Here is a 23,705-nt window from a genome sequence, read left to right as displayed (position 1 = left end):
GTTGCATGGCTGTGATTTCCAGCTTGGTGGCTTCCCTGACCTGCTCCTCCACGAGAGCAACTAGCGGAGAAACAACAATAGCCACTGGGTTTTCACTGAGTCCCATCTTTTTCCCAATCAGCGGAGCCAGGTAAATTAAACTTTTTTCAAACCCCGTTGGAAGGACGGCAAACACATCCTTTTTTTCACAACAGTAACCTGGCATTCTTGACCATAAACACCAGGAGGACCAAAGATCTGGACGCAGATAAAATGATTGATGCCTTTGCCAGCAATCACAATAACAGACGCATCATTCTTCTGTAAAGACGTCTAGTGGTGAGTAACAATATATTAGCCTGCCACAGGCGCAGTACAGGGATTATTTTTTATTATACTCTGGCATAGTCGATAGTGTTGTTGTGTTACGTTAGTGTGGGCTGTTTCAGGGCCAAGGATCAGCCACACCTTACCCCTGAAACGGCTTACGGTTGTCTGTTAAGGACAGTGAGCTGTCGTTCTTCTGTATTGCTCAGTGTGTGTATTATGGCCTGTGAAAATATTCTCTCTCTCTCTCTCTCTCTCTCTCTCTGGTGCTGCTATATCCAGGGTTGCCTCGATGACTGTGGAGCCCCAGCAAAATTAAAATAAAGACGTGTTGTTCAAAGGTGGATGTTGTTGGTTGTCCCTCTAATTCCACAACGTGCATGATTTTTTTTGTTGATTTGGACTCTGCGTGCATATATTAGTAGGCTATATCCACAACTCCTTAGCACCTCCAATTAATAGTCAAGCTCCCCCCCAGCACCTCAGTAAAAATTGGCTGCCGCCGCCACTGTTTAAAAATAACTGCATGTATGGTAAACCCTTGTATTAAATGTGCAAATGTAACATATTTGTGGTTTGCAGACACGTACAATGCCAACAATTTCTTCTGACAACTGGGATGCGTGGTAAATAATGAGCTTAAGGAGTGCTGGTAGGTCCATTTTGTTACTTTTGGACAGAGCCAGGTTTGCTGTTTACTCGTTTCTAGTCTTCGTGCTAAGCTAACTGGATGCTGGCTGTAACGTTTATTGGAATCAGTCTTCTCTGACTATCAACAAGAAAGCAAATAGGCATATTTTGTGTTGCTTTAAGTGTTTAACACACATATGCAACATGCACATGCAAGTTGTATTTGAATTGAAACTGGAAAGAATAACTGTTGGTGTGACAGACAGTTATGGTCTGAGAAAGCTGTCAAATAATAAATTAGTGCAATTCTGATGTTAGACACACTGTTCATGGTTGCTGTCTGATGATGCAGCTTGTGTCCTTGGGGCTGTATAGAAACTGTATTTTACAGTACACTCTGAAACATTTGGTATCTCACTGCTGTTGTTGGCCTAGTTTTCCTGTCAAGAGACTTGGTTGTTTTGAATTGTCAGTGACTGAGTCTTAACCAGAAACAGAACTAAATCTATCTTTAAAAAAAACCCATGAAGATGCCTGGAAGAAAAACACAGCAGCTCTCTTTCTGAAACTGCACAGCACCAGTTAAACAGGACACTAAAATAGCACTATGCTTTTGCCCCCCATATACCCCTATACAAACATAACCCCTACCCCAAAAACCTGTGTTGGTACTTTCCAGTACATTGTGGATAGAGTGACACTCACGGAGACAGATGTTGTCGGTGAAGTATTCCAGGAAACGATCACAGTCTTCTCTCCGGCTCCCACTGGCTGAGCAGGAGCACCATGGAGCCACGCTGGATGTGGAGTTGTCGACATAGTTGGGAGTTATTGTGCTTCCTGCAGAGAGACAACACCAGGGCTCAATCAGTATTAAATATTCATTCACCTTTTGAGTTGTTACACTGTATTCATAGTGCTTCATTATCTGAAACATTAATGGACGCTACATTTCCCATACCCTGACCTGATGCAGTGGGCTGATAATACTCTAGTATTGTTGTTTAGACTGGCTGTGCACTGGCCCGTATGATATAATAGAGAGATTCTGACGGATACTCCAATTTTCTCTTTTTTAGGTCATAGAAGTCTCCGGCATTGAGATTTCTTTTTTGTGCCTGTGTTTTTTTTTTCCCTTCAACATAGTGGAGGTGCGATTTCAAGTGCTTTAATAAATACAAGACAGGAATGAAAATGCCAAGTGTGTGTTTGTGCTGAGGGGCACCATTTGAGGTTCTTGAAATGCATTAGGTTAGGTCCTCTCTCCAATGTGCGTTGAAAAGAAGAGGCTGTTCTTTTTTTTATTTTACGGACTGTTATAAAACAAATTAAACACACCTCGCTTTGTGTGAAGAGCCTCTGTTTTTCAGTAATGAGAGATTTTTATGCCTCGGCTTCTTAAAAACGTGTTGAACTTTTGTCTTTTGGTTCAGAATCAGAAGTTTAATTTTATTCTCCCACTCACTCTTAACCTGTTTGGTATTTATTAAATATCCCTGCAGCTAGCTTTGGCTCATTCTTGCCTCTTTGCTGCTGCACATTTTCCTCTTTTCTTCTCAAACAGCATATGGTATATATCTCCCTTCACATCTCTTTCCTCCTCCACCTGTTCATTTCATTTTTCTCTTTTCTTTATGTGTTTTGTCTCTGTGTGTATTACCTCTCAGGTGTGCACCTACCTATGAGCCCTGTGTAGGCGAGGAGACAGGCTCCGTAGTTCCCTTGCTTGCAGCCATTGGCAGACATTTCGGAGGGTTCGCAATCATATTGGAACTGTGCCAGGCGAGACCTAGAAAAACAGCCGGCACTGGTTAGCGAGAATACGATAGCTCCCTGTGTTGTTTTATGTAAAAAGAAGTTTGCTGGTTCTTTTTTAAATACATTCTTTCTACTATAACTTTCATTTAATTAAGAGTTTCCCCTCTGACATAAAGAAATATTGTTGAACGTGGTGAAGACTGAAAGCATTGGACTGTAATGTGAAAGTGATAGAAAGAGTAATATATTTCATCCCCCAGACCTGGGATCATTAGTAAAGCCCTCTGAGTGTAATGGGGCTGTGAAAAATAATGGCCATGACCAGAGATAGCAATGAGCGATAACTCTGATCCATCTGGCTCTTTATCTGTGCTAAATATTTAATGTGTTATTCCAACGGGCTCTCTGGGGTGTTCTAACCAATGGTGGTAGAAAGCTTTAGGGTAAAACAGCGGGCCATTTTGTTGATTGAATGGCTGTTTATTTGGTTTCAAAGACCCATGATACTGTGCAGCACAGGCCCAAATATGTATGGTGAGTACGTCTAAAATCTATATCCAAGGAGTGCTTGAATAAACAGGGAATGATGAAACATTGGCACCACTGATTTTGGATACCTTGAGAAAAGAGTTAGCTCATTAAGCGAAACAAAACTGGGGATTATGATCATATTATAGCAATATCTTATGATATCCATATGAGACCATGGCTAAGTGAGATACAGCTTTAATATCTGCTATAGACACGAGACTGACATTGAAATAAATGGGAGCCAATTAAAGCCTCCATTTAGCTCTAACCTGCACACATAGTCAGCATTGCAGATTCTCATCTGTGTGATGCAGTTGGGTTTTTCCACGCTTTCATAAGAGCAGCTGGGTACAATGGTCTGCCTTCGACGCTCTGCACACGCTGTGTCCGTACAGGGGCAGAAGAGCAGCTCGTGTGTGTAGTCGGCGGGGACGCGGTCAAAGAACCTGCGCAGAGCCTTATTGCATTTAGGCCGATTGCACAGGCCCGACTTGGCCGTGGGTTTGATGCAAGCTGAGACATATTCCGTGCGGAGCTTCTGGCACAAGTCGTCCACATTGCAAGCCTTGGCCGCATCCAGGCAGCGATTCACAGTTGTCATGCCAACATCTGAGTCTGTGGATAGAAGTAAGGTCAAAGACAAGCGTAGATTTCAGTGGGAAAATAATACCAGCAGAGCAAAAAGGTTTTGTGTTTATATGAACAAGAGCATATGTGACCTGTGGAATGCACTCAGTTTGTTTATTCAACATGGCGAGATGTAATCTCCTGTTGTTAGAGGTTCAGAAGTTTAGATGGGTAGTTTGAAATTAAAGATCATTTTCAAGGTGGAAGTGACTGTGAATAAACAATAGAGGTTCATTTCCTGAGGACCAGAATAACAAAATGAGTATTAGGAAAGGAGCCTGGCCTCTTTTCTTTTCTTATGAAAAGAGAACATTTTCTCTCTTGAAAATAAGGACACAAGTGGTCATTAATGTGGGTGCATAAATCATAAGTTTCATTACCAAACAATATTATATCAATTCTTTGGGCAACGATGTGATAATTGCTGATATCACAATGTCTGCCACGATATGATTTCAGTTAAATTCAGGGACCTGTTATCGTTATAAGACGCTAGTAATAAATATCCTTATTGTCATTTTCTTGGCCTCTTACTATTATCTTCCTGGCGCTAAGCTGCTAGCACTCTTTGAATGTTTAGGAGGGAGTTTTGCTTGGATGGGAATGGTGACACAGATTTGCCATGGGGATTTCAACATACAGGCTGTGAAGCTTTCACTTTGCATTGAAATTATTACGTTGGTCATTGAATTGATGAATCGATCCAGATGAATGTATCATTACACCCCTACTTTCTTGCATTGTTTTAAAGCAAGCACAAGAACCACTCAGCCAACATTTGTACATGAGGCCCATGTGGGTCGTAAATGAGCAGAAAAATGGGCCCTATTTGGAATTGTCCAGGGGTTCCTTAATGGCGCCATGCCAATTACCCACATGGGTGGTTTTACTCAAGTGAGCCCAAGGAAAGATACCCCTTTTGGGCCCATACCGACTTGGTACCCAGGTAGCTGTAGCATAACTCATGTGCGACCCACTTGGGTAAATCCACCCATGTGGGCAACTGGCATGGGGCCATTATGAAACCCATGGACGATCCCATAGAGGGCCCATTTTTCTGGTCATTTATGAACCACATGGGCCTCATGAACAAATGTTGACGGGGCAGGTCCATGCCTCTCCATCCTACTGACTGAAATGATCACGATAGCTGGCATATTGCATCACCACACTCTGAACTTCCATTGTGCCATTTTCTTTTTCAAAAGTACAGGCCGCACTGTGGCATTAAGAGACATGACGTCTGTCCACTGTCTGTCGCCTCTCCTTCGTCCTCATATCTGTAAGATGTGAGTCACTGCCATGTTACTATGGCTATTCTTCCATTTCTTATTTTGATGTTACTACGTATAAGCACCCAGACAATCAAAGGTTTTATGTGAAATACTGCAGATGCATAAACAGACATAATTTGCTTTTATCAAACCTTTTTACATTTAAGGGGTCTTCAATGTGAAAGACTTTTAATACTGACACTTAAATGTGTGTGACTGCGGCACAATGTCACCAGTCATTGATTATTTGGGCTATTTTATATTGGATGTCACAGATGGGTCTTTTTGTGCTTTAATGATAGAATCGTCCACTAACATCACTGACAACTGTGTTGTTATTGAGAGCACTGTACTTCTAGCGATTCAGTCACAGACACAGAACAAGAGAAAGTAAAACAACCGCTAATTTAAATAAGATTCAGAAAATACATTAAATGAAATTATATCTTGGTATTTTTAGAATCAGATCTGAAGACAAGTGTAACTTGAATGAGTCACGAAAGTGTTATGTGATCTGCAGAGAAAACATCAAGACAATTTCCTGTCCTTTATTGCTTCAGTGAATAAAGCTGGCCTGAATTTATGAATGGTCATGTTTGGTGTGAGAGTGAATCCTGGTCCTTGGTGTGGCAACTTCTGAATGGAGCTTTTGTCCACATGTTGCCTGGGAAATAAGCGACCAGCTGACCGTTTTGAGCTGTCTAGGGTTCAGGGATGAGTCATCAGGTTTGTTCAGTGTTTTTACAGGTTTTTGTAACACTGACGGATGTTCTACTTAAATTGGTAGATGGATATGTCACCTGCGACTGCGTGTGCCTTTGACTCATGCAAACAAACTTTGTGATATGAGTCACTTTAATTTAGACTTATTCTGCTTTTTTACGCACTGGTTAGATGGAGGGAAGATTACCACAGTTTATTTACACCCATAATGTTATGATACAAAGCTGGTTGAAAATCAGCAAAGAATCCCTTTAAGGGAATTTCCTCAAATTTGGCACAAATGTCCAACTCAACGATGAACTGATTCGAATTTGGTGGTCAAAGATCAACGCCAGTGTGACCTTGCGTCTGTCTCATTCTCATGAATGTGATATCTTAAGAAGGCCTTGAGGGAATTTCCTCAAATTTGGCACAAACACCCATTTACACTCAAGGATGTACTGATTAGAATTTGGTTGTCAAAAGTCAAATTTCACTGTGACCTCACAATATGTGCTTTTGGATAAAACTAAAAAATCCATTTATTAATACTGACAGCATCGTCAACCATCATGGCTACATATGACTCTGGACAGACATGGATGTAAACTGTAATTGCAACTTGACTGGTTTGCAGAGGCATAAAACAGTAAAGAGGCAGTAAATTCTAGTTTTCTACTTTCAAAACAAGCTGATGTCAGATTGTGACAGAATTTTTTTTTTTATACGGTCATCTGCTCCATGCACGCGACTGCAAGTGTTCACATAACATTGCCTACACTGCTACATGTAGCTACATGCTAACATCAGGGAAACATGTAATCTTGGTTTCCCATGTTGTTCAGATCATATTCCTGCTAGAACATGTCCGGATGTGAAGAATTTAGTTTCAAAGCTTTTATTGATGATTTTTTTAGAGCAGAAAGTGCTGCTATACTGTGTTATCGTCATTCCTTGGCTGTCAGTGACTCTGAAGAGAAGCAGAGCTATTGAAGACTTGAAACCCTTGATTATCAAAGACTGGCATCTTTTTGGAGGGGGCCTTAAAGAGACGAGTGCTAGATGAGAGCATTTCAGACCGAGGGTGAATACAAGTGTTCCAGCACACAGTATGAAGAAAATAAAGGTATTTTTGAACATTAAAGCATGTAAATAAGTTCTAATAGAAACCCAAAATACAAGTATGAACCTGAAAATCAGCACAACAGGTCCCCTTTAACCACAACTAATGTCTTTTTACTTGCTTAAGTGTAACCTTTAGTAAATCTTTTACATGATGAACATTTACAAAAGGCATATTTTCTTTATGTTGTCCTCAAATGCTGGGTTTGTATTTTTTTATATCCTCTAGATTTAATCTGCTTTTCAGAGTTTGGACTTGTTTTAATCAGTTCTATGAGTTTGCATTGTTGTATGAGCCCGAGGCTACAAGACAAAATGCAAGATTTGGTATATTCTATTATCACAACTTAGTAGTAAAGAAAAATGCCTGCTTTAGTATTCATTGACAGTCATGCAAATGAATAAGGATGCCATCCAACAACCTGAAGACAATAATATCATTTTGGATGCTGGGATTGTGTTCAGGCAAATGGTAATACTTGTGTAACTGTGTCTTAAGAACAGAAGGGACCTCTATTTGCCTTGGGCATGCTTCCAGGGGAAATTCAGTTGAGTCATGTATTCGTGCTGGAACAAAACATCTTCAAAGGGTAAAATTGTATAAAATAAGGTGAAACTTAATGAAGGACAGTGAACTTGCCAGCTGTAATAGAGGCCAAGCGGACGTAGTCATAATCTCTCTGTACCGTCTCGTAGGGATAACTCTCCACCAGGTTGAGTCCTGAAGTAATAAGAAGACATAGGTAGGAACGTTGGCTTTAATCTTGTAATACCATAATGCATTTAAACTGTATAAAACATAAAATATTCTCTTGTGTTCATTTCCATTTAATTTATACACAGATTAAAGTCTGCCTATTATTCATTTGTCATCTGTATTGTTTTTAACAGCTATTGGTATTGGTATTGTTTTTCTCCAGCTGTAATCAGTAAGCACTGACCGTGTATGATAGACTGATGAAGGCTCCAGTAGATGCTCAGGCAGTTCTTCTCCTTCTTCATGCCTCGTTTACACTGGCAGCCATGTAAGGGGCTGGACAGCAGGGCGGACACAGCGTTGGCACACTGGCTCCTGGCACCGGGGCCCAGCTTCACACTGCCATTGCCCGCCACACACTGACGCAAAGTCCGCAGGCGTGGACTACAGGTCTCATCACTTGAGCACGAGTCTCCAGCCATCAAGCAGTCTCTGCCGGCCAGGATTACCTCTAACAGAGCTGTGAGAGAAAATCAGAGCACAACAGAGAGCGGAGAGATGAGGGGATTTGAGATGGCAGTTAAGGCGTCGGGTTATGAGATGAGATGGAAAATAAAGAATACGGGAGAAGCTGAAGTCAGACACAAACGTCAGGAATACAAAAGCAGGAAAGTAAAGAACACTCTAAAGGAAGAAATGTGAACAGTTGTAAGGTGATATTGAAGTTAAAGTTAAATCAACAGGTGGCTCATTGTGTAAGTCTGAGAATGTGAGAAGGCACAGACAGGGCTACATGTAACCAAAAATCTATCAAGTGTGATGCAACTACACATTTTCATTGGTCCCACCAGTGTGCGTGATATTTTGGTCTCTGTGTATATGTCGCGTTATTTTTCCCTACTTGAAGATCTGTCCCTACTCCCCCTCTGATTGGCACCTTTTTTTTTTTTTTTTTTTTTGGGGGGCTGAATTTCTTTGTCAGGCCTGGGATAGAAGGCAGCGTATTCTCTTTCTGGACTGAGCAGTAAAATAACGTACTTTTGATTGTTACATCATTGTAATGGTGTCTTGGACACAAATGAGGGTTGGGCACATGCAAGTGTGCATGACATAAAATAAAAAAATCCATTAATCAATCAGTCAGTGCTTTCAATACTAATTTTCTGCTGTACCAGCTGCGCTCTTTCACTTTGTCTTTTTGTTAATGTTTACTCCAGTCAGTCTGCTGTTCTTTGCTACTAAGAAAAGTCATCCTTGTCATGTTAAAGCCTTGTTATATTTATCTTTTAATTAAAATGTTTTAATTGGTATTCCCTTGTATTTAGTTTTCCCCATACTATCAAAAATTGTATCAAATATTAATATTTTTCAAGGTGTTGTGTCAAGTTTGAAACACTGAACTGAACTACTTAAGTTTGTGTTTAGTGCTAATTAGCAAAATTAGCATGTTAAACTAAAATGGTGATGAACAGTAAATAGCTGCATTTGTAGCTATTTGCTATTTGTAGCATTTTTATCCAAAGTTCTTTACAAGTTCTTTTTCATCATTTACTCATTCAGCCATTCAAAGACGACCAAGCAAGGTGCTAGCCTGACCATTAGGAGTTATTTGTAGGGCTGTAGTCAACCAAAGAAAATCTTGGTCAACTAAAGTCGCACATAATCTTCAACTAATGGATTAGTCGTGGGGGGAAAAAAATCTGCACGTTATTTTTACTTCTGCGTTGGTGTGTCTGTGTCACTCTGCAGTTACACCTCCAAAACGCTAGTCGGCGGTGGAGGACTGGTTTAGTTCAAATCAAACTTTATTTACATAGTTGATTCAAAACACACATTAAATGTGGCTTAGTAGAGACAATTCCAAACACAAGGGCGCAAATTGGCTTCACTATAAATCGCAGAACTGACAGACAAACACTTGTCTTTATCTGGATGCATTTCCCCCACCCATACAACATGCTAACGTTATTAGCACAAGTCTATGGCGTTTTACATTGTATAAATTAGCCTGGCGTCTAGCGATCTTTTCCTCTTCTCATATAAAACCAGGGACAACAGCAACATGTAACAAAGGTAACGGTACACAGTTTGGCTCCATTACAACTCACAACATTCAACTTTACATTAACATAACATTAACTTAGCCTTTCCCCCTGCCACAGGAAATAATGGATTAATCCTGAAAAGCTGTTGATGTAGCACTTTTCTCCTTATGAAAGTAACACTGCGATTATTCAACCAATGAGAATTTGGTCAAACGAGAGCATAGCGACCAAATAATCGACTACTCGACCTGGAGACTACAGCCCTAGTAATTTGGGATTCAGGGAGTAATTTGGGGTTCAGTCAAGGACACTTTGACATCGAGCCCAGGCCTGTGCTTTGGCCTCAGACATGACACTCAAGGATCAGTCAATGAATTCCATAAAGTATGGCAACCATTCCTGGACTATTATAATAATGTCTACACTTCATGAATGTTATTTAATGCCTATGTGTGCCTATTATAGTATGGAAGTGTAATATTGTCTCCTAATAAAAAGACACTAGGGTGGGGATTGAGTGATAAGTGGACGACCCTCTCCACCTCCTTAGCCCCAGCTGCCCCAGCTATCGGCAGGTAAAGTGGAATAAAGAAAAGCCCTTCAAACCAATTTGAAATTCATACCAAATATTTTACAATAAAGGAGAAGAAAGTGAGTTTTGATCACTGAAAGCCTGTGAAATGAATAAATAGTTCTCTCTGTTTGCATCCCAAAACACAAAAACAGGCATTTATGAAGCAGATCAGCTCTTTTGTCTGTGGTGCATTATTTCTACCACACAGTTTGCATTTATCTTCTTATCAAGATGTTAAAAAAAATCAAAACTGCTCCCTTATCCTCAAGATTAAAAAAAAATAAAGTTTATGAAAACAGTTTTGTAAGAGCTGTTTGTTATCTGTCACATGACCCCTATAAAGATGATAATAACTTTGCTTGTATTCAATACAGTGATAACATACTTTGTGACTATCCATTATCAACTGGGCCTGCAGGCTGAATTACCTGGACATATGAAGCCCTTACAAAGTTTAAGTTATGTAACCTTGTATTTTTAATACACACTGAATATGTGTGGATTATACCCGTTACTGTGTGAAAGATCTTGAGTGGCAGACTTATACAAATGCTAAACTGTGCTCTCATTGATTCACTGACTTACCTTGTCCTGAGTAGCTTTGACTGCCTCAGCTCTGCAGTATGAGTCAAGTCTATTCAGCCAGCCAGAGGACATGAATAATAGGTGTGTGTCATGTACAGAATATACAGAGAACATTAACAAGTGAAAGAACCATACATATTCATCTGTTGCTGTGGTGAAAAGCCCAAGCAGTACCATGTCGTTTATTGAACTTCGTCTAAGTGCGCCAACATAAGAGCTGGTGAGATGGAAGCTCTTGGTTTTCTTTTGCATCGCTGGGCTCGGATGGCAAGATAGATACTTTGGATGAGCGTGTGGGATGAAGAGAAACAGTGAAATTCATCTTAAGTTGTTTCTGTGCTAGCAGAAGAGGTAGTTCTAACGTTGTTGTTGGTAAAATCGTGAGGGAAGAGATATGGAACTGCATTAGGTCTGTATCATATGGTGTATAATGGCTCTTTGTTCTTATACCGTGTAAACAGTTGACACTTGGACACATTAATTTGAAATTTAAATGTAACTCCTGTACCTTTTATACCCTGCTGTGTATCTTTATTTTGAGTCAAGTTGTATTCGCTGGCTTGACTATATTCACAGGCGTTAGAGAAAAATGCTCTACATATTCATAGAGACAGGTGCTTGCATCCTGAGTCCCATCCTTGGTTAAGTTTTTCAATCAAACAGTCATTTCAGTCAGGAACACTTTTGTCAATGAAAACTGTATTTCCATTTGCAGTATCTTACTTGGCGGTACGGCTCTGTTCTGAGGCCTCTCTGCCTTTTCTAGGCCTACACAGAAAGCCTAAGGTAGAGAGAGCACACCTCTCTGCCCTTCCATGCGCCTACATGGAAAACCTAAGGCAGAGAGAGCACTCCTCTCTGCCCTACCATGCGCCTAAGTAGAAAGCCTAAGGCGGAGAGAGTACACCTCTCCACCCTTCTGCGTGCCTATGTGAAAAGCCTTAAGACAGAGAGAGCACACCTCTCTGCCCTTCCACACGCAAATGAGGAAAGCCTGAGGCGTTGAGAGCAAACCTCCCTGCCCTTCCATGTGTCTACATGGAAAGCCTAAGGCAGGGAGAGCAGCAGCAAAGACCCCTTGGGATCAGAACAGAGCAGCATCAATGACAAACAGAAATGACACTGATAAGTCAGACACAGCATGAAAAGGAGGAGCTGGGGTGGAGGCGAGTTGCAAAGCGGCTCCCAGAGGAAGCAGCAACAGTAGGCAGGGCTACTCGGGCTGTTTAAGATCAGCTGATGTAGCTGGATGTGAGCCGAGCTTGACATCGTGTCCTGCCTGAAGTAACGCTATGCTCAATTTTTCACATGAAACGATACAAGGTACAACCCCGAAATGCAATCCCATCAGCTCCTATAGCTTGTGTCATTTAGTCATTTTTTCTTCTTATATTGTAGGCTGCTGTGGTGGTATTCTGGAATGTGCTCCGGACTCCGTTTCACGTCTCTCACATCACCGAGGCATGTGTCCTAGCTTGTTTACATATCTTGACAGGAGTCCAAAAAATCAGGCCCGACCCTCCATGAACACACAGTTTCTGTCCAAACCAGACTCCAGCCTGACTGACAGCAGCAGTTTTGGGCCCTAGCTTGATTAACCTATGGGCCCTAGGCGTTTTTGGGGTATTTTTACTGCCTTTACTTTTAAGCTCATATCACAGTCATTATAAAGGCTAGATAAACATGCTATATCTTGTTTTGTTTTGTTTTTTTCAGGTCAATCAGGGCTAACCAGATTTGCCATCATTTCATGTTCTTCTATGTGCCTGTATTTTATATTAATTTTTATATCAGTGAAAAAAACAAATCTGTGTTACTAAATTCTTACATTTTTACATGTATCTCACCATAGCAAGTTGGAAGAAGACATATTCTGCCATATATGAAGAGGGGAGACTCTCTGGCATCTGGCATTATAAGAACCATGATGGTGGGACACTCTGTCACTTCACAGCTGTCCAAAACATGTGGTTTGTGCCAGGCGGAAAATGATTGCCAGTATTTTTTCATTATTGCAAGAAATTCCATTGACTCATTCACAAGTCAAAAATGTGTTTTATCTGAAGGAAACATGCAATATTTACATCTAAGATCATAGAAAATAGTCAACCAAGTGCAATGATGTCCTCCAAGATAATATTTGCCACTTTGTTTGCAGTAAACAAAGTTTGTTGTTGTTTTTCAGTTTCAGTTATATATTGGGGGGCATTTTGGGCATGGGGGGGGGGGGACATGTCCCCTTCAATGTATATGGTGACTACGGCCCTGTCAGCATGCATAATTAGGCTGCAGTTGTCTGGGTGCGCAAAGGTGAAGTGGCTGGTCTTGTCATACAAAGTTTGATGGAGTGTCAACTGGACAATATGGAGATATTTGCATCTTGAAAGCCGGACTACAAATGTGGATAGGCAGGGAGAAACACACGCAAGCCTAAGACGTGGTAAGATACGATATTCCTCACTATATGAAGTGACTGATAATAAGATCTGTATAATGGATTGTAAAGAAATTCATCAGGATTTTATTTTGTAGACAATAAATCTGAATTTATAGCATGATGGGATGACAGTGACACACAATGATGTGTGTGGTATCACTTGAAAGCTCTGCTCCTGCGCTTTCATGTGATATGTGTGGCATTTCTGTGCGATGCTGCATTCGCGAGTAATCCATCCAACAGTAATGTGTGTGCAAAGCTGTATGAAAGCTCTGTTATTCATGATTTTAGTGTAAATTTATCTTTTTTTTCGCTATGAAAACATTGGACTACCGACGAGTGCTTGGTCTTGTCGGAAAGCTACAATTTTGCTGTTTCACTATGATGCACGGTCGCGGAGAAAATCAATACAGAAGAACAGGTGTGAATTTGGACGCACAATGCGTCGTTCAGGCCCATAGGGTTAAAGGTCAGGTCGGCTCAAGCAGTGAATCAGAGTTCTAATTTTGATGATCGCTCCTTCCCCACCTCTGAACGATGTACAGCAGTGATCCAGAGCAGGAACAAGGCAGCACCTCCGTTCTTACTGTCACACCACTCTTTATTTCCCACAAAGCACATGCCCTCTCCCCGTCTCTTTTGCCAAAGTCCTCTAATTTGTCAGATTGGCATGTAGAAAAAGAGTTTCCTGGTTGAGCGGTGCTGCCCAGGGTTTAGCCAAGCTTTGGTGAAACAAAGGACATTGCAGTTCCTGATACTCAGTTGGAAACTGATGTGGCACAGAGGTCACCCAGTTTATTATCCAACGCCTGTACGATGGCTGGCAGGCTGCTAGCTCGGCTGTGCCCATCTCCATATTTTCCTCGATGTCTACTAATGTTTACATTTGAAAACCACAAATCATGGCCAGCAAGCAGACATTGGCAGGAGGAGAGGTTAAAGACTGATGAGATGATGTCCTCTGTGCGACAAGCAACCCATAGCCATGTGCCGCAACAGCCCAATGCCAGCTACAAAATGGACCACTACTAAATTTAGCACAACTGAGCTGACAGAGGCAACTGAAAAAGCCTTTGCCTGCGCCACCAGGTTCAACAAAATATTGTGATTTCTTCTAAGTTTTCACAAGCATGTCTTGTGATTCGGACCACTGCTGACTTTCTGTATTAAACCAAATCATGAAGTTGTCTGATGGATGAATAAAAACAGTCTATTGCAACCAGCTGGGAGCCAGGCCATTAACAGTACACACAGTAATATGCAGCAATAGGAGCTCTTACAAAAACACAATTATACACATCAAGATGTTGACCCCAGGTGTAAGAGTATAGACAGTTAGCAGTGAAACATTTGTATGGGAGAAGTTTTTGTCATAGAGCTCATAAACCACATAAAATACAGACCTTTGCTGGAGTTAATTGCGGTGGAGGTGGTGAATTTTTGAAAAGAGCTGCCACTCTTCTTTTGAGCCTTTCTTCTCTTTTTGCACTCTGCAATTTTTTAAATTATACTCTGACTGAAAAAGGTACAATGACTTCTTGAAAGAAAGGTGGTTTTGCTTGTAGCCCTACTCTCAAAAGTGTTTGTTTTACACCTTATCTGTGTGTGTGTGTCCAACTAAGTCAGAAAAATGTATGTTGCTATTGCTAGATGTATGTGTTTCTTTTGGATTTGTGTTCTCAGGTTGTTCTAAAAGCATATTCCAAAGCATGACCTGCAATAAGCCAAGAGAATCCCATTATTCAAACACTGTAAAGTCACACCACCTTTGTTTTCTCTTGTAATGTCTTTTACCCCATCTGCCTAAATCAAAAAATATTCAATTTCATGCTGCTTTCATCTGCTCACACTTCTGGTCTCAGCTACTGTTTTGATCTCCAAAACACACACACACACACACACACACACACACACACTCTCGAAAAGAAAAAAAGTAATAAAACCATTTTGTCAACACTGTTCAATCAATTACATGCACCTTTCAAGCTGCATCTTTCTCCAAACCACACAGATGAATTGATACATCAGGATTTATTGAGGCTCTCATCCTCTATTCAGTACATGTCAGCTAAGTACATCCCATACAGACGTGTGAATACTGGGGGAAAAAAAAATCAGACCAGTGCCAGTGTCCGACCAAGGCCAGATGGTCAGTTGTAAATTCAAGGCAGAGATCCCAGGCCCTTCCTGCTATGTGTGGCAGTTTGTGCTGCCTGGGCAGAAGCTGGAATAGACGCCATACATCATGAATGCAAATGAGCCGCTTGATTTGACATTTCCAATAAGCCCGTCTCAATGTACCAGTGGGTTTAGCCAATTAACCATGTCAGTAATCAATGTGTTCTGAGGCTCAGTTAAGTCCTCAGTTTCCCTGCCACATAAATCACAGGCAGATTAGCTGATCAGTTACCCTTGCGCACCGGCTTAATGGTCCACTTCAGGAGAGATAAAATGGAAAATGAAACTTAATGAAGTCAGCTGGAATGTAACTCCTATATACCTACAAAGCAGTGAGGCTGAGGAGGAAAATGATAATGTATTGGTGCACTTAATGAGTATCACCTTTGCCTCATTGCCTTAAGATTTGTAAATTATATTGATTGTTGAATTTAAAGCTAGATGGAGGCAGATGGAGGCTGGACAAAACGGGTTTGACAACATGGCAAAGCTGTTTTGTTTATGGTTTTTGGCAGCTACTTCTACATACTTCAGCTTGAAATTTTGAACTTTCAAATGCTGAGATAATTTCAGACATTATTACAATAAGTTTTTTCATTCATATCTTTTTATATTAGAAGAAAAACTGTTTGGCTATAAAACTGCAACAATAAATCAGCCGATATTTGTTCGAAATAGTTTTATCGGTGGTCTCTATATAGGCTGATCAGAAGAATAAGACACTGAGAAGAAGACACAAAACATGTGAGACATTTTTTATGGATTGCTAAAATGCAAACAAAATATTAATTGGCTGGTTGGCGAATATGAATAAGAAGACGATGTGACGATGTATACGATAAACAGAAGACTTCAAATAGACCCAGAGATCGGCCAGACCCAGACCCAGAGATGGCCAGTATCAGTGGATACTGCCCCCTGCAATCAGTGATCAGTCCCAAAAATCCTGATGGAGCACTGTTGGCAACCTCCCTATTAGCAAACAGTTGCTTATTTACACATTCATCAGTTACAGAGTTCATACCAGCAATAGGTTTTGCTGCCCAGCTAATAAAAAGACCAGAATTCACTGTACAAAATACATCAGGTAAGGTAACGTTACATTTGTACGTCAACACAGTCGGACTGAGCAATGTAACAACTATGTGCAAGATATCGATGTATTTTCAAACAAGATATAGATTTAGACAATACCGTTTATATCGATATAGGGTTAAGTTACGTTATATAACTCTCTCTTCTCTCTTACAGTCTCCACACAGCTCCACCCTATAAAAAAGATTTAAATAATTTTCCAGCACTAGATTCATTTGAAAGGCCATGGAAAACATTTTTTAACTCCCCCACAAAGATTTTAGTTGTTTCAAACTACAATGGATTTTGGTCTACTTGATACTTTTATACTCGTGATAGTTTTGAGCCCTGTGCTGCAAAGTGTTAAACCTCTGTAGCTCCAGTGCTATGTCCAAAAGTTAACGTACAGCCCTGCCATTTATTTTAATATAATTTTTCATTTACATGTTGTGCAGCTGTGTATTTGTGACATCACAAATGTGGCTTTGACTTGCAGCTGAAGATGTAGCCCATTCTGTAGAAAATATCGAGATATATTACCCTGGAAATCCAGGTTCTCGCGAGAGCACAATTTGAATTTGCTCAGTGAGTCACTCTGGCAGTCAGTAATGATGTTCATTACCCATGCCGTTGGAGCCGAGCTGCACCAATCACATCGGTGTATCTGATATAGGCGGGCCAGAGGCGAGCTAACAGCGCTGCGTCGACGAAGTCCAGAATCAGTCAGTAAACATTGCAAGATGGCTACGGATGAACACCAGTTGTTTGAAACGGCTTTGGCCGCTACAATGAACGAGGTAGACTTGGCTTTTTCTCTAAAAGAGGAACAGAGGATGGCGCTCAAGTCTTTCCTTTGCAAGAAGTACGTTTCTGATGTTTTGCCGACCGTATACAGCAAGAGTCTAATCTACCAGTTAGCTCCGCTGGTAGCGCTCTGGATACGTCACCCCGTGTATTGTTCTGATTGGTCATAGTGTTATCCAATTGCGTGCAGTGATATTTTCAAATGCATGCTTGGTGCCGCCCCTCGAGTTGGGCCATTTTCATTACTCATAGCCAGACTGTAAATCTTTCTAGATCTGGGTCAGATTTCCAGGCTAGAGATATATATCATGTGTCACCATTCAGCCTGAGAATACCGAGATAGGAATTTTTGTCCGTATCGCCCAGCCCTAGAACATAGCTAAGTTAGCTAGCTGTATAGGTGATCATGTCAGACAATAGATGCAGTTCACTGAGCATTTGGCACTACAACCAAACTACGACAAACTACGACTTTTCTGACTTGAAAAATGATCTTAAATTTTGTAGGCAAACATCGTATGTTATTCAATGAATAATTCAAATAGGATAAAAACAATTATTTGTCTCTTACCGCTGTCTACCGCACACATTTTGTCTGAAATAAGGTCTCATGGGGGACACTGGAAGGGACTTTACCTCTCCATTTGCTTTAAAATCTACACCTGTCTAGTTTTTTTGTATTCCTTTGAAATATAAACTCAAGCCAAAAGAGATTTTTAAGAGGACATTCAGGCTGGTAAATGTGTTTCATAATTTGTAGTCACTCATCAGAAGTCATTATGAATGTTAAATGTAAAGGGTTAGAAGTGGCACATTTTAATAAAATCCAAGAGAATATTAAATTTGGTCTTATTCTTTATTGATTTCTGGCTGGTCACATAAGGCTCATTAACTATAACACTTTCCCTTTGAGAGAAAAGTGAAGTTCATCATATTGTGAAAGTAGTTTAGGTCCTTACATGTCCTATATACACTGTTTGCTCTATCAGTGCAGCCTGGTCTCACTCCCAGGGCGTCAAAATACGTCACAATGTCCCCAGTGTCACTATAACAACACCGGGGATGCCCTATAGCATCTGTACCAACTCCATCTGCATCATTAGAATAACGCCAGGAGCTTCTGCCATCAAAATATGCTGAGTAGGAATGGTAGATCATATTCAGTATTTAAGTTACAGGCATAGGTGAATTTAAGTCATTCTTCACGTGTATGAATCATCTTTGCAGAAAGGTCGCCTGTATTTTTCTGTTATGAACTGTTACTGTCTGATACTCTGCATAAGAAAACATTATTTGCCTTTATGGGACAAAATTAGCAATTTCAGACATCAAAGCAGAGTAGATTAAATTTGGTAAAATGAACCTGCAAAACATCCATCTACATTCAAAATAAAGCAATGTCAGCTCCACTCATACTTGGATATGTTAGACATCAAACAAATAGAGCATGAAGACCCAGAAAAGCGCTGTAATTTAACATCAAAGTATTGGGAAGAGAAGCATTCACATTTTGTTGGGTAATGTTTGGTAACTTATGTGTGGTACACATAACATTTTTTAAAAATCATCCATTCATGATCCTTTTCCAACAGTGGCTATTTTTTAACTTTTACTGAGAGAAAATGTTTTCCATATAAATTATGTACTGAGAGCTCAGGAGACAACAGCTCTTGTTACATGAGCTGAAACTCTGAGCTGCAGTCATAAATGTGTGCATCAATTCTGTCGGGAGTGAATGCATGTGCAGCTGTTTTCTGTCAGAAAAGACTTCTTGACATCTTGATCAGTGTGTGATATACAATACCCAAGGCACAAGGCAGGAAATACCATCAAAAGCAGGTAATAAGAAACTGGAACACAAGATGCTTTGGTGATGGAGGGACGACCAATAGCAGATAGGAGAAAACAGCTCATAGCTGCAGAGCCATGATGTGTCTGAGGTGAGAGTTTGCTTCATAAAGACCGTGATTGATGATTGTAAAACTCAGGATATAGTGATCACCTCATGACATGCATGAATTAGATCCTCTGTTAATCTATGACTGCTTGAATCAGGCAGGGAGTTTTGGTATCTATGTGATTCCAGGGGCTAGCTTTAAAAGTGTTTTCAGCAGGAGAATTATCTTCTGACAAATGTTTGTATGATGTTCATTGTGGTACACAACAGTGGGACAGAGCAGGACTGCGTTCACACTTTGCAGTTTAAGCAAGTTTAAAATGTTTGCTGTGAGAAGTTTATTTTCATAGCAACTGTAGTTAATTTCTTCATTGTGCCACATAGGCAAAAACGAAAATGTTGATCATAGATATTGGTCATTTTGGCATTTTGTAACATGACACAAATAGTTATGATACGATATGATTAGATGCGATGCGATATGACATTATCCTCACTTTACACTGATATTCATTTTGCGTCCTCAGACAGCTCAGCTCAAGAAGTTTACCCACAGTTTAGACACAATTTATACATATTGGCCATCGTGCTCAATCACGTATTCTGTAACATGACACAAAGAGTTATAAGAAGATGTGATATTATACGATACGATATGATACGATACTTGATTGTCAGATTATACTAACGATGCATAATTGATACATATTAGCCATAGGGCTAAATCATGTATTCTGTAACATGACACGCAGAGTTACGATATGATGTGATATGATATGATACTTTATTGTCAGATTATACTTTCGATACATAATTGATACATAAAACAAAACATTGAGTTAAGATATGATACAACTTAATTGTCAGTTTACACTGAAATTCATTTTGTGTCCTCAGACAGCTCTGCTCAAGAAGTTCACCCACAATTTAGTCATACAATTATACAAACAACACATATCCATGAAAAGCCAAACATTCATGACCATTAAACACATTACATAATATCCTCAGATTCAGATCTTAATTAGCGTTTTTTTGTTTAAATGTAGCGACTCTGAATTGCCTATTGTAGGGCAGAAGTTGGTTTTCTCTGTTTAGCACATGCGAGGGGTCAGCAGAAATACTGTTAGCAAGTTTGAGTGTGCTCATTTTGTGGGTTGCCTGAAAAATGTGCCACAGGTTGGCCAGTAATCTCAGGGCAGATTTGGAGTTGATTAAAAAATTTTAGTTTTAAGTTTAGCAGATAGGCAGCTGAGCCAGGTTGTACTACAGTACGGTATGACACTAGCTTCAAAAGATCTAAGTCTCAGAAACAGTCTCATACTGCCTTTTTGCTGTCAATTATGGCGTGTTGGGTTTCATCGTGGGCAGGGCTGAGCCTCTGCTCTTACATACACAGAAACAGGAGCGGAGAACTTGAGATGGCTGCACTCCATGTCATTATAAAGACAATGACACAAAGTTAGTGCCTGGCATGTCTCTGATGACTGGCATTTCAAGTTTATTGGTCCACAAATGATTTCAAGCTAATGCAAAGGTGGAAGGAGTACAGATCTTTAAGGGCGCTTTCACACCTGCCCTATTTGGTTCGGTCCAATTAAACTCAGGTTCATTTCGCCCCTAAGTGTAGTTTGTTTGGGCAGGTGTGAACACAGCAATTGCACTCTGCAGTGCACCAAAACACCCGGACCAAGACCTTCTTGAAGAGGTGGTCTTGGTTTGGTTACAAATGAACTCTGGTGCGGTTCGTTTGTGGTGAGAACGTGTTCCGACCTCGACCTGCAGTCACATGACGCATTGTTTCGGTTAAACATGAGCATGTTACAGTCCTGGAGGATTATTAATGTACACCTCCTCCTGTACTGCCTTAATATGCACATTCAGCACATCCAATGCATCAAAACATTGTTTTCTAGTTGGAGCCGAGCCTCGTTTTCAAACTGTATGGTTTGCCTAAATGAACAATGACAGCAATATAGTCCACGACGAGCAGCGCTAAAATCAACCTGCGTAGTTGTCCCTCCATTGTGACATTAGAAAGTGTCGCATTTATCTTGCAAGCGTACTCTTCTTCAGTGTTTTGTTTACTTCCTGGATTTTTCCCACATGGAAATTCAAACCAATCAAGAGCAACTTTCTCTTGCAGGCATTTGATCTGGTCCGCTTGTAAATGCTGCCGTGAGAACACAATCCAACTCTAGGCAATTATGCAATTTAGTCACAACATTAGTCCCTGATTTAGACCAAAGTAAGACAACTCTAGGTCTGAAAGCATCCTTAGTAAAAGTAGTAATAGCTGTGTGTTGTACTCTGTTGACTAGTTGCAGTGTGACGCTTCTTGCTGGTGCCAGAGGCGGCACTTGACAAGCATTATGTGACACATCATTGCACAGCTCATTTGAGTATAGAGGAAGAAAACAGGAAAACAGCATTCTGAGGGTCCCATTCATCGTCTATGGAGCAGCTCCAGACCTTAGTTTAGACTTACTTCTTGGATTTCTGCCTTTGAGAGAGAGTAGCTCAAGTTCACAATTATTGATTTAACTTTCCAAGACCATGACAGTAACACATTGGAATTCTCACTTTAGGTTTTGTTCCCCTTTAAGGATTCAATTCAAAGGTAAAACTGCGTACGGACAATACCACAGAATCACATTCACACATACACACAATCCTATTTGATTGAGAGGTCTGTTAAAGCACTGAAACCTTGTACTTCTCTAAGTGACGTCTCACGTCTCCAAGATAGCATCAGCTCCTGAATAGAAACCATTTAGTTCCCCGATAACCATCTCCCCTCCTCCACCAACACCACCACCTCCGTCTATAATCAATGCTTTCCCTCAGAGGAGCTTCGAAGAGGAGATGGTCCTCCGGTTTGTAGGAAGCTGAACCTAGATTCCCCCTGTTTTCCCCATCTCCAAGCACAACACTGCATAAGTGAATAAGTGACATTTCAGTGAATAACAAATATACATAATCTCAGCTGGTACCAAGCATTACCATGCACTTAACTCCCCAAAACAAACAGTATTGCATGTGTCTGTTACTCTCAATCCACTGTAATGAAGTGATAATAAACCCCAATGTCACGGCTTTAATTCCCTTAGCTGCCCCTTGTTAATTATGCTGCATGATGCACTTACGTCTCTCCACCCGGGCTCTTACAATGACAGATATGCTTATTGTTAATCACTGTCCATTAATAGAGCCAGTAGCCTGCTGTTGACATGCTCTCAGCATGTAGCATCATGGGCATCTTTCTCTCTGTTGTGTGTTTGTTTTACTCTTGATTTCAACATTGTTCCCGTAATGCAGGGGCTGCTGTGTGAAGGGAGCGAATTGTAAACAAAAGATTATATCTGAACGCAACGAAGATGGTGGTTGTTATTCATGACTCGAATCGCTGCTTGGAGTGAGGAGCCGTGTCAGTCTGATCCAAGAGCTAGATGCTGTAAGACTGACTGGCACTTGTGGCATTAAAGTTTGTTTGGCTCTTCGAAGTACGGGCTGAGTGGTAACAGCTAGAGAGAGAGAGTGTGTGTGTGTGTGTGTGTGTGTGTGTGTGTGTGTGTTCTCATTGTACTATCCTATTGAGAGCCAGTTTGAGCTCTAGTCTGTAAATTAGTAGGGAGGTTAAGGAGGTCAGACTTTTAAGAAGTATTAGGTAATTTATGACATTAATCAACCTCTGTCAGCAACAGCTTTGACAGGACTCGGGCAGTGGTGCTCAGTAAAAGGGTAAGAATGAAAGTTTAAAAAAAATGCAGGAGACATTTAGTGAATATAAACTCTCTCAGCAGAATCTCTGTTTCTTAAACAAGGAGATCAGGGGGGCACTAGAGCAGTGTTTCCCAACTGGTGGGTCACAGTCTAAAAGTGGGTTGCAAGTCCATTCTGAATGGACCACAAGTGACTCACAAACATGTCAAGTTTGTAAAAAAAAACCCACACACTTTATTTTTAAGTACTATTTTGAAGTGTCATTTTTTGCTATAGAGTGAGTAACTAACAGAGAGCTACCTATCAGAGACCACAAACTAGCTTGACGACATGGCCAAACGCAAGTTTTACACTAATGTATCAATCAGAATCAGAATCAGAAATACTAATTGATCCCAGAGGAGAAATTGTAAAACAAGTACAAAGAAAGCTAGTTTGTAAACAATAAGGAAGTGTATGCACCTTGAACTAATGACTAAGGAGAAATCTGGACCCTGTGGCTGGACCAGTTGGGAACCACTGACCTAGAGTTGTTACAGTTCATCCTGAGAGGGAACAGAGTGTCCGTACCAAATTGCCATCAATCCAATAGTTGTAGAACCTCATGGTGACACACAAATGTCAGTAGGATACATCATTTGGGAACCATCAAAATTTCTTCGCAAACTTTTGTGACAGTCAGTGAAAAAATGTACCTGCTGTTAGCGCTAGATGAAGTCAGGGGATCACAACAGTCATGAG

General features: G+C 40.6%; 1 protein-coding gene across 1 annotated transcript in view; it reads right to left on the bottom strand.

The window, feature by feature from the left end:
• The window catches only part of gfra4b (GDNF family receptor alpha 4b), an 80,141-nt gene that overhangs the window by 12,240 nt on the left and 44,196 nt on the right, over positions 1-23,705 (bottom strand). Inside the window, exons 2-6 of the mRNA XM_049585999.1 lie at positions 7,892-8,167; positions 7,591-7,671; positions 3,495-3,840; positions 2,616-2,725; positions 1,642-1,776 (exon numbers count right to left, since the gene is read on the bottom strand). Coding sequence (XP_049441956.1) covers positions 1,642-1,776; positions 2,616-2,725; positions 3,495-3,840; positions 7,591-7,671; positions 7,892-8,167 — 948 coding nt within the window. The remainder of the gene's footprint in view (positions 1-1,641; positions 1,777-2,615; positions 2,726-3,494; positions 3,841-7,590; positions 7,672-7,891; positions 8,168-23,705) is intronic.

The sequence above is a fragment of the Epinephelus fuscoguttatus genome, linkage group LG9, assembly GCF_011397635.1.
Source record: "Epinephelus fuscoguttatus linkage group LG9, E.fuscoguttatus.final_Chr_v1".
Lineage (NCBI taxonomy): Eukaryota > Metazoa > Chordata > Actinopteri > Perciformes > Serranidae > Epinephelus > Epinephelus fuscoguttatus.
Note: the sequence above shows the minus strand (reverse complement) of the source record. Positions and strands in the feature narration are given on the sequence as shown.